Source organism: Impatiens glandulifera, chromosome 3, assembly GCF_907164915.1.
Source record: "Impatiens glandulifera chromosome 3, dImpGla2.1, whole genome shotgun sequence".
Classification (NCBI taxonomy): Eukaryota; Viridiplantae; Streptophyta; class Magnoliopsida; order Ericales; family Balsaminaceae; genus Impatiens; species Impatiens glandulifera.
Genome location: NC_061864.1, coordinates 53,408,611 through 53,419,531, shown reverse-complemented (window position 1 = coordinate 53,419,531; position 10,921 = coordinate 53,408,611). Strand labels below are relative to the sequence as shown.

The 10,921-nt window shown below is 33.2% G+C and overlaps 1 protein-coding gene across 2 annotated transcripts; it reads right to left on the bottom strand.

Annotated features, from left to right (window-relative positions):
- Window positions 1-1,009: 1,009 nt before the first annotated feature.
- LOC124928776 (topless-related protein 3-like) lies at window positions 1,010-9,845 on the bottom strand. 2 transcript variants are annotated; one of them, XM_047469024.1, is made up of 25 exons: window positions 9,742-9,845; window positions 9,281-9,460; window positions 9,089-9,202; window positions 8,664-8,822; window positions 8,051-8,225; window positions 7,777-7,906; window positions 7,222-7,337; window positions 6,965-7,097; window positions 6,761-6,870; window positions 6,415-6,484; window positions 6,259-6,332; window positions 6,078-6,173; window positions 5,904-5,996; window positions 5,352-5,479; window positions 4,972-5,206; window positions 4,725-4,892; window positions 4,552-4,635; window positions 3,583-3,735; window positions 3,387-3,497; window positions 3,063-3,242; window positions 2,850-2,978; window positions 2,659-2,754; window positions 1,861-2,046; window positions 1,577-1,752; window positions 1,010-1,426 (listed from the first exon to the last, which is right to left on the bottom strand). In XM_047469024.1, the coding sequence occupies exons 1-25, from the start codon at window positions 9,819-9,821 to the stop codon at window positions 1,174-1,176; spliced, it is 3,429 nt and encodes a 1,142-aa protein (XP_047324980.1). In that variant the 5' UTR covers window positions 9,822-9,845; the 3' UTR covers window positions 1,010-1,173. The 2 variants fall into 2 exon arrangements, with proteins under 2 accessions (XP_047324980.1, XP_047324979.1); XM_047469023.1 differs by having other exon boundaries at window positions 5,904-6,173.
- Window positions 9,846-10,921: the final 1,076 nt, after the last annotated feature.

Sequence of the window (10,921 nt, the reverse complement as noted above, 5' to 3'; positions counted from 1 at the left end):
TTATTATATTTATAGAAGAAAAAAATAACAATCCTCTTTTTTTAATTTTTTTTCCAACTATTCATATACATCACACCTTCTTTTACATATTTTAACTGTATTAGGCAAGTTAAAAGTCATATATCTCAAAAGAAAATTATTAATTTAAAATACAAACATATCAAAATTGCTAAAATTACATAAATAGTTCCAAACTTCTATAAAAAGAAATACAATATTTATCTCTTCTTTTTTCAAATTTTTTAAGATCACACATTATTTTAACTACCCTAATCACATACGACAAATTAAACTGCGTAAATTTTGAAAATAAATACTTAGTTTTGAAAAACAAATACTTTCAAAACGTTTAATATCAATTCATTTATAAACGTGACAAATTAATTAAAAACACTACGTTATAAATTATGTTATTTCAAACTTACGTGAAAAATAAATATAAAATATTTCTCTTCTCTAAGATCACACATTATTTTAGTCCCTTAAATCACATTTGACAAATTAAAATGTATAGATTTCGAAAAAATACTCAATTTTATAAAATAAATATTTTCAAAAACATTTTAAATATCAATTCATGTTATACAATGTAATAAATAAATTAAAAATAAAAAGACAAACATTTTGTCTATTAAAAAAATCCTAAATGACTAAAATTATGATAATTCAAGCTAATAATCTCATTTGATACAAAAACAACCAATATTCCAACCTTAAATTGAGCAAATAGTACATTTTTTTTATAAAACATCATTCAAGCACAATAATCTACTTAATTATAATAAAAAAAAATTAAATAACCCCTTCAACAAACAAGCTCTAGAATTTGATGCTGAATGTAGCTTGTCCAAAATGGGCCTAAACCACCCATAAGAAATACCTTACATATCTCATTCTGATATCATATTTTGCTATTTTGTATGTTGAACAAATTGGACATAATAATAGTAATATGCTATACTTCCATCCAATATATATATATGCATAACCGTGACTGACAAACAGTTAATAAGAACAAATTGAATACTATATATATAACCTGAGCTTACAACCAAATTATGCTATAATATCAGTGTTCTACAATTCTTGTCTGCAATGTTTTCTGCTTTTTCAAATAAAAAATAAAATTAAGTGCAGCAAAATACAAAGAGATCGAAGAAGAAAGATCTTCATTCATCTTTGACCTTGATCAGGAGTGTGATGATTGTTGCTTGTGTTCGACGATGATCCAGCCCGAACATTACCATTATTATTATTATTATTATTACGACTATTGTTATCAGCATCTGTTGGAGGAGCCGATCCCCACTTCGCCTCTGCTTCCAACGGTTCAAGAACTTTAACCGACCCATCGCTCAGCCCGATTGCAAATTGATTTGGATCCTGTGGATGTGCCGCCACAGCTATTGGGTACACACCTTGATTACTGCAAAAATAACAAATCCCAATAATCGGTTTAGACATTAGGACCTTGTTTGATATTTGAAGAAGGGTTGTTTGGATTTATATTTCATCGTTATTCAAATCAACAACAAAATTACCCTCATAGTGAGAAATGAATCGGAAATTCCCTTACCCATTCAAGACTGTTGGTGACAAGTATACAGAAGGAGCAACGCGACAACGTAGTCTAAGGCTATCTGCATCAAAAACTCCGATGTTTCCATCACAGAATGAGGCGTAAACTAGTTGGCTGTTGCAAGAATATGTTGCGTAAGATATGGGTGCAGGAAGGACATCTTGGGCGATCCACTGCAGCAAAAAATTAAAATCGAATAAAAAAGAAATGAGTTATTAGAAACGGTTGAATTGAATTGCTCTCCCATATAACTTGAGGTATCAATCAGAAGTTTTTTAAACCTGACGAATGCGTTCCATCTTTGAAGCGTCGTATATAGCCAGCTGTGTTTCATGTGATACTAACAGACGGATTTGATCAGAATGGAACTGCACTCCAGTATCACCACCAGTAGGAGATTTCCCTCCAGGCAGTTGTAGTTGAACAGATTTCCTCTTCTCCCATGCATCAATGCTCCAGATGCAGAGCTGCGAAAAAATAAACAATTCATTTCATTGATCACATATCGTATTGGCCCTAATTTCGAAACACTTCTGTTTCTAGATCCCGATCTAGCTAAAAAACCCGTCAATAAATTTGGAACATTATGTACATATCTTATAGACAATATTTTTTAGGTTTGGATCTGGGCAAGACTAAGTTCAGGAACACCCCGTTCCAAACATGATCCTATCTTAATGAGAAATCTGGCCCAGAAAATTGTGTTTCCAAATGAAGCCTGGTAATCAAGTGACCTTACATAATATCATTCTATTCCAATAACCCCAAATAACTTGGTTTTTCATAACCTACATCAGACGGGGTTATTTGAAAATAGCTTACCTAGTTATTCAAATAACCCCAGATCAAACAAGGCCAAGTTTCAATGGACATTATTAAATTAGTAAGCTCCATATTCATAGCAGCAGTACTTATACACACCCCAGTGGTGCAGCAAGAAAACATGAACATTATCGTAATTTGGAACAAAGTAAATTCAGCAAAACTTAATCAATTATAGCTTCTGCAGGTCTTGACAGAGGAAAATAAAGAAAGAAAAGGTCGCTCCATTCCCCAATAAATAGACCATTAGACAGTACCTGGGCATCACTCCCAGATGAAACCAATATGTTGAGAAGGGTCGAAAAGGCTAATCCAGTTATCCGCTTTTGATGACCTTTAAGTTTCGACTTCACCTATAAAAATTAAAATTAAAAACAAAAGTAACATATTTCTGTGACTGATTTAAGAAAGATCTGATGGATTCAACTAAACAAGAATAATTAATTACCTCATCCACCCTAACATTGTATATGTGGATGGTGGAATCCTCCATTCCTATGGCTATAATATTATTATCTTGTGGATGAAATGCTAAGAAAGTTGAAGTAGGTGGAGGTGGCATAAACGTCGTCATTACCTACATCACGTTAACAGATATCAAGCCTTATCTACAATGTTTATTTACTTCGATATTTGCAAATTATTCTTGCAGCAAAATTACCTTGAAGGTCATCATGTTAAATAACGAAACTCTCCCCCCACAGGCTGACATTACATAGGAATCATTCTTTGACAACGCTATGCATGGAACTGCTTCATCGATATTAACGCCCGAAACGTCATTTCTCATAAGGAGACCGCTATTCGGTTGCCAATGCTGTGGAACAACATTTGCAGTCGCCTACAAAACCCATAACCAAAGTTTAGGCCTTGTTTGATTATATAGGTTATTTGGATTTAATCCAAATAACTCTTTATCTCATCATTACCTTCAGAACAAATAATGTTTATTTTTAAAAAATGGATTATTTTTTTACACAATTACCTTTCCACTTGGATTTTGTTCACTGCGTCCCCACTTCCATAACTTCTGAACACCTGAAGATCCAAGTACCAAAAGGCCCACTGCTGAATTTGTATAAAGCAGTCGAGAAACCTGAACAAATATTAAAAATCAGATGGTCATTGCAGAATCAATTGGTAAAATTGGTTGCTATATTGAGAATGAACATTCACCAAACCTTTCTGGGCGCATCGGCACTCTCTGGCATAGTAACAGTCCGGCATTGAACAGGATCTACAATTTCAGTCAACTGCCATGGCTTCGATTTATCAGTTGCATCGTCCAATATTCTTGGTCTTTCCATGCTTCTCGCCATTGCATCAACTCCATTCTAAATTTAAAAAATGACAAAAGACAATTAATTCCTTGATTGATGTGGATCATATGGGTTAAATCCAAATAAATAAACATCTCATCATCTTTACTTTATGTTTATAACATTTTAACATATTAAATACTAAAAGGACATTTTGGTCATTGACACATGTACCTAAAAATATCATTTTTACATCAAACAAGATTCATTCCAAAAAAATGGTATACTGTATCACTACAAACAAACCTAATGGAGTATAAGATATTAACTTATTCAAAATAATTTATTTTGTAACATTCAACATGAGCATCAGCCATATTATCCCTCCAAACAGTCCAGGGAATTAAATGATGTGATTTGTTTTATTGTTTGGAGGTGCATGACATGAGGAAATAATGTTCTAAAGCCATGAGCCTATTTGGAAACTAGTACTTTGTCATAATATGTGTCAGATCTCATTGGAGAATCGACGAAGTTAAAAATGTAAGTGTATTTTTTTCTGTTTGGTATAAGATTTTCTTGAAATCTACATTATAGTATGATTTTTGTTACTCATATAGTATGCAAGTTAGTTCTAGATCACGATCAAATTGTAGTGTAAATTTTTTGCTTCATTTGGTATAGAGATTTTATTCTCTAGCCTGATCAGATTATTTTTTAGATTGTGATTTTTGGAAAACATAAATGTAGATTTTTCCATATCATGATCTAACATGGAAAAAATTGAAAGCAAAACAGCCAATATTTCTCATTCCATCTTATATTTCTATTAAATTGTTTTCCTTCTGTGTGTTAGGTTCAAAAGGAGAAATAAAGAGCTTGCTGACATACGAGAACAGATGAAGGCCTAGCTGGAGAGCTTCTTTCAACTTTGCAGTTCACTGGATTGATGTTAACAGCAGAAGACCCAGAAACCTGATAGACAAACATAGTAAGTACAGATTCACTTGCATCAGCACTTCTATCCACAAAAAGAAATTCCATGAACTGGTGAAATGGATTACCTTTATCATGTTAGAGTCCATTGGAGATCTTAATGCTTCAAAAGATGAGGCTTCAACTACCCTTAAAGATCTAAGACCAGCAGCAGTTGCGAGTATTTTAATTCCATTGTCTGCTGTAGTTACAGCAAGAAGATTACCTTCCTTGTTGAACCTCAAGCGAGGAAGGCTCTGCATAAACAAAAATATTACCACAAAGATGAACATAAAAGACCCCCAATGAAACAAAAGGATCAACTCTGAGACAAACCTGAAGCCCACCATCCGCATCTGTGCTGCATAGAACGTTGGCATTTTCCATGTCCCAGAACTTGATAAGGTTATCTTCGCCCACAGCTAAAAAGTGATTTTGAGTGGTATCAAATTGCACAACGCCATTTGATTTTTTTCTGAAACCAGTATATGTCCTCTTAATAGCTCCTTCACTCTCATTCCATTCAACCAGAAAGGAATCCCCTTCTTTACTTGTTCCACAGGAGAACAACCTAAAACAGAATGAAAGATGTCATTAACTTCGTTACAAATCTTAAAAAATGAAATGAAAAAGTAATTCGTTCAAACAAAATGAATAACTGAAGGTGCACTGTACTTTTACATCTTCTGGTATAAGTTAAATCTTAATAAACCTACCTACTGCCATCAGCACTGTAAAGCATAGTTGTGCACCATCGCCCAGGTGCATCATAGTCAACTCTAGATCCCATGTTGTCATACAGCCAAGCCTTAATTTTCCCATCCACGGCAGTTGAAAATATGAACTGTGGATGCACAAGGTCAAGAGAAAATGTCATTCTGCTGGAAGATGGAATATAAAAGGGCAAGTGACAAAAAGGTTCACATATGCAAACAAACAACTGAACAAGTATGAACAGTTAAGCCTCTGTAGAGGCAAGCAGCTGATATATGCTCGTCATTAATGAAATGATAATAGAAATAAAATATCATGATGAAAGGTTGCACGAGTTAATAAGGACAACAATAATAGACAGATTAGCAGGCCCACAAGAGAGGAATATAAATCAGCATAGTAGAGAAGGATTATTGGAGGAATTGGTTGGCCAAGGTAAAAGTTAAGAGAAATTGCAGGAAGCATTTAGTGATCCAGGTAAGTGATAAAAACCTTCGGAATTTCTATTGAAAACCTACTATAGTCCTAAACCTATCCAAGTATGTTGTTTATACCTGAATATTCTCCTTTTGATGAGGACAAACAGAATATACAGGTGCTTCATGACCTTCAAAGTTAAACAGCTTTCTGCCAGATAAGTCCCAGACCTGTTTCAAATATTTGCTTGAGAATATAATAATGTTCGAACTGTCCAAACATGCAAAGAAAATTGGGATTTTCTCTCCCACCTTTATTAATTTATCGTCTCCACAGGTTACAACACAGAGCTGTTTGTTTGGGTGAGCAAAAGCCAAGTCATTAACTTGACCAACATGAGCTTCAACCTGTTAGCAACCAAAAATACAAATCATAAGCACTTAAAAATTCGACTATTTTCAAATAACAAGCAACTTCTGAATTTAGACATACCTCTAAATGCTGACGGAAATCATTAGGCCCATTATAAGCATACAGATGGATCACATGTTTTGTAAAGGCAGCCCCTAAATTATAAAAAGTAAAAATAAAAAAGAGTAAGAAATACCCACATACATCAACTTAAAGCTTGTGACTAGAAATACTTACCCAAGAAATTCCCATCTGGGCTCCATGTGACACGAGTAACAGATACAGAAGTATCTTTCACCATAGAAGCCTGTTCATATTTGCAGTGAAGTTTTAATAAAGGATACTTACACTAAAAGAAAATATAAATAATTCATTGCTTTGATCAATATATTCTTCAGAAAAAAATAGAGAGTGTAAGACTCTCTATAACTTTTACTTTTCCCCGTGAAATTTGTCAAACTAAATGGGTAAGAAAGAACCCTAACAACTGAATGCCACTACAACCAAAAACATTTCACCCAATTGCATGATATCCACTCTCACATTAACAATACACATATGTACATTGATCATTAACAAGAACCTGTAATTGCAGAGAACATGTAGACATATCCCATATCTTGAATGCCCTTGAAACCAGTTTCTCCCGCAAGCCAGCTTCCCATAGTGCCAATTCGCCATTAGCAGAACCAACTGTTAAAATTATTAGAAGAAAAGATAAGGTGAGGTGATAAATACGAAGACAATCGAAGCAGTGGGGTATCAATTAAGCAAAACGGAATCCTACCAAGGAGCAATGTATGATGAGATGGATGGAAATCCATGCTTGTAACAACAGATCCTTGATGCATGGAACAAGCTACAATTCTTGGCAAATCATCCAGGGTCCAACCAGGATGCTGTCGGGGTGGGTATGTAACCTGAACAAAAATGGTTCCTCCATAACATTATGAATCCAAGGAAATCTTGCAAAAAGTTCAATTATACATCTGTTTTCTAGTTTTCATTTTCAAATATTCTGCAAATATCAGATATTGGAGTTACCTCTTCAACAGATTGTAGAGGCCGCAGTCTTTTCATTATCTGCTCATTCTCACCAGTCTGATAATCAACCATACCTAGGGTGGTTGGTGGTGTTATTGGACGCTTCAATAATGAGACTGTTCATGAAAAAGAATAAGAGTTATTTAAATCACAAAGAGATATCCATCAAAACTCAACAATCACCTCCCTCATGGACCATTTCTTCATGCCATGCAATTAATTATGTCAAGATTATTCGCGAGTATGAGAGTGAAGCATTATAATGCCAGCAACTAACTACTTAGTGCATGGTTTACTATATGGAAATTTACTGAGGACAGCCACCATCTTCTTCTCTCCTTAAATGAAAAGGCCATGACAACTTGATAGGAATAGAGAAGCATCACATAAATGCAAATGACTTGAAAACAATTAAAGGCCATTAAAGGTTTTGCATTTTCACTAAACCATAAAAAAAAATATGAAATTCACTGCATGGTTGTCAGATGAAAACCTTTATCATACATATAGTAGCATCATATATGAAACTCTTCTACATACAAGAAAATAGTTAACCTTGGTTTGGTGGAACGGGTAAAGAGGAAGCTGTAACAACAGCCGCTTGAATAGATGAAGAAGCAGCAGCATTTGCCATCCAACCTGCTAAAGCATTAGCATTACCTGTCGTTGCAGCTGGCATAAATGGCTGCTGGGACAGTACACAAATATTATTCATTTTCCTTAGAAGGATAAGCTATTATACAATAATAAATCATCAAGCATTTATTCTCCTATTTTTTTTTAGCAATTACAGGATACAAATGAAACAATGATATGGAGACTGACATACACTATGTGTTCCCAATGATGAATAAATAGGAGGTTTTCCAAGTGCAGCAGTTTGAATAGTAGCAGGACCAGGTGCAAGAGCTCCATTTTGAGGGTTGCAAGTATGATCGGTGAATAAGGTCTTGATATCTGGGTTAGACTTTGGATTCTTACAGAGCTGATGCTGCCAATTCAGACTGGAAAACCCATAAAACCAACATCAGTTAACAAGAATACAATTAAAGAGCCCAATGAAGAACTTGTGCTTGTATACTTAAAGAATGAACAACCTATTGAATTAATAAATCTCCAATAGCAATATAACATTATCAGAGTAATACACATTAGTAATCATAAAACATGAATGAAGTTGTAGAAGAACACACAAAATTGATTTGGAACATTGTATATGCTAACTAAGAAATATTACGAACTCATTATTATGCCTACAAAGACATGCTCTAATTAAGTTACAATTAAGAAATGTTATGAATGATTGTCTGCTTATTGTTGAGAATATGTATAATGAAATACAGCAGACAGAAATAAACTTGGTCTCAAACATAATACAAGCCCTTTGTGAGCTAAAGAAACAAGATCAAAATCATTAGTAAACAATCACAGAAAAAAATTACCTTTGATTGATTAAAGTCCGCAGTCTTGAAGACCTTAAAGTAGGAAGAACAAGCTTCTCGCGAAAAAGAGGATTCGCTTCTATTAGTTTCTTAAGCTCTATCAACATTATGCTTCGAGCTGTCTTGGTATCACCATATTTGGATAACTGTTCATTTTCCCTGAAAAAAGAAAAACAGAGATTAAACCCAAGGTGGTGACCAAACTTGATATACACAAATCCTGTGTGAGGTCTTCAAATACTCGTTAAGCTTCTAAACAACAACGTTTTAGTCCTACTTTCATTTTTTGGTAATTGCAACCCTAACCAAATAATTTTCTTTCATTGACACCCCACCCCTCTTACAGTCAAGATTCCTAAGCATAAATACTCTTTCGATAAAACAGTAATGAGAATGTAACGCATAAGGCAAAATCAATTATGTACCTGAAGTTGGTAAGCGTTAAGAGCTGAGTAATTTCCTTATATAAGTCTTCATTAAATGTAGAGAACGCTTTCAAATCACCCACAAGTATATCAACAGCCTTAGCTTTGTCTTGCCTGATCATTTCAAAAACATCATAAGCAAATAAGACAACAGATATCAACCACTGAAGTTAAATCAAATCTCGATGTTACCTATCAAGTGCTTCTAGATACTTCTGCTTCCTGATTTCAAAGAATATCTTCATGGAGTATCTATTGTCGTCAACTTTCGTAAATCCAGAAAGATACTTCTCCACTTCTTCCCATTCACCAGCTAATACTTTCTCCTCAAAATACTTCATATTGAAGAAAAACCCTGTTTCTTGTTCAAGCCTAACAAAACAAAACAAGCACAACCCAATTCAATTAAAAACATTCAATCTCTAATAGATTTGTTTCATTTCATTTCCATTTCCATTTCCAATCTTAATGAATCTTTATTTTCAATGAAAGATTTATATAATAATTCTTCAAAGAACCTGCAACTTTATCAAAATTACAGAAAGATGAAAAACACACATACCCACCTTCTAAAAAACTTCAAACTACAAATCATAACATGCACTTATAGAGATATGAAGAATCAATATAAAAAAGAGATGATAGAAACTAACTTATGAGCCGATTCTTTAAATTTCTCCTCCTCCAGGAACTGGAGAATGAGAAATACCAATTCTCTACTCAACGACGACATTGCCCACAATCAAAAGTCGAATCTTAACAAAGTAATCGTCGGTCGATTCACCAAACAAGCAGATCCAGAAACTTTGGCTTGAAAACGAAGAAGAATTTGTGTGATTTCTAGGGTTTCTGTATAAAAGCTCTTCTGACGAGAGAGGCTGCGGAAGATGAGAGACAAGATAAAGGAGAGAGAAAAGAGGGAAGAGAATGCGTTTGGCATGACATCAATCTTTTACTACAACTATCCGATAACTTATCAGTAATAAGTATAACTTATCATTTTAGAATCTGATAAGAATATTTACTTATATATAAGTTATCATGATATGATAACTTACTTATCAAGTAATGGAAGCTAGGGTTTGCGGGAATTCGCGGAACTGAAACCACATAATTAATTCTAGTGAATATTCGGTACTAACGTCCATGACTCTTTTTTCAATTTATCGCGAGTGAAATCTCAATTTGTCTTCTTTCTCGTCTTTTCAATTAATTTCAATTAATCGCGAGTTAATATATATCGTGTCGTGTCGAGTGCTTATACGATTCTACCTTTATTTCCACGTCAAATGTGTCAGGAAACTTCGGCCATGTTTGAATTGAATTATTTTTATTTAATTTAATGAGACTAATATTAAATTATTATGACCATGTTCAAAATGAATTTGTATCAGAAAATATTATGTTGAGTTATTAAAATAAATTAAACATTAATTTTTCAATTAATTATTTTTCAATAAATTATATTATTGATTTTATTATCTAAAATATTAAAATACTCTTTATTTTAAATTGTTATTTTTTATTTTATTTTTATATATCAATACTTTTTAAATTTTTTTATCAAAAATAATCATCACTTCTTAAAAATCATCTATTATCATTATTTTTTCTGATAATGAGAGAGAAAAAATTTATTATTTTTTAGCCTACCAGAAAAAATCTATTATCATTCCTTCTCAAATTCAATCTCACAAATTTTTTCTCTAATCATTTCTCATTTTAATATTTTAGTTAAAGAATGAGTGACGTGATAAATAAAAAAAATAAGTAAAATAATATTTTTTGGTTTTAATTGTCTTCTATTTAAATATAATGTGGACTTTAAAAAAT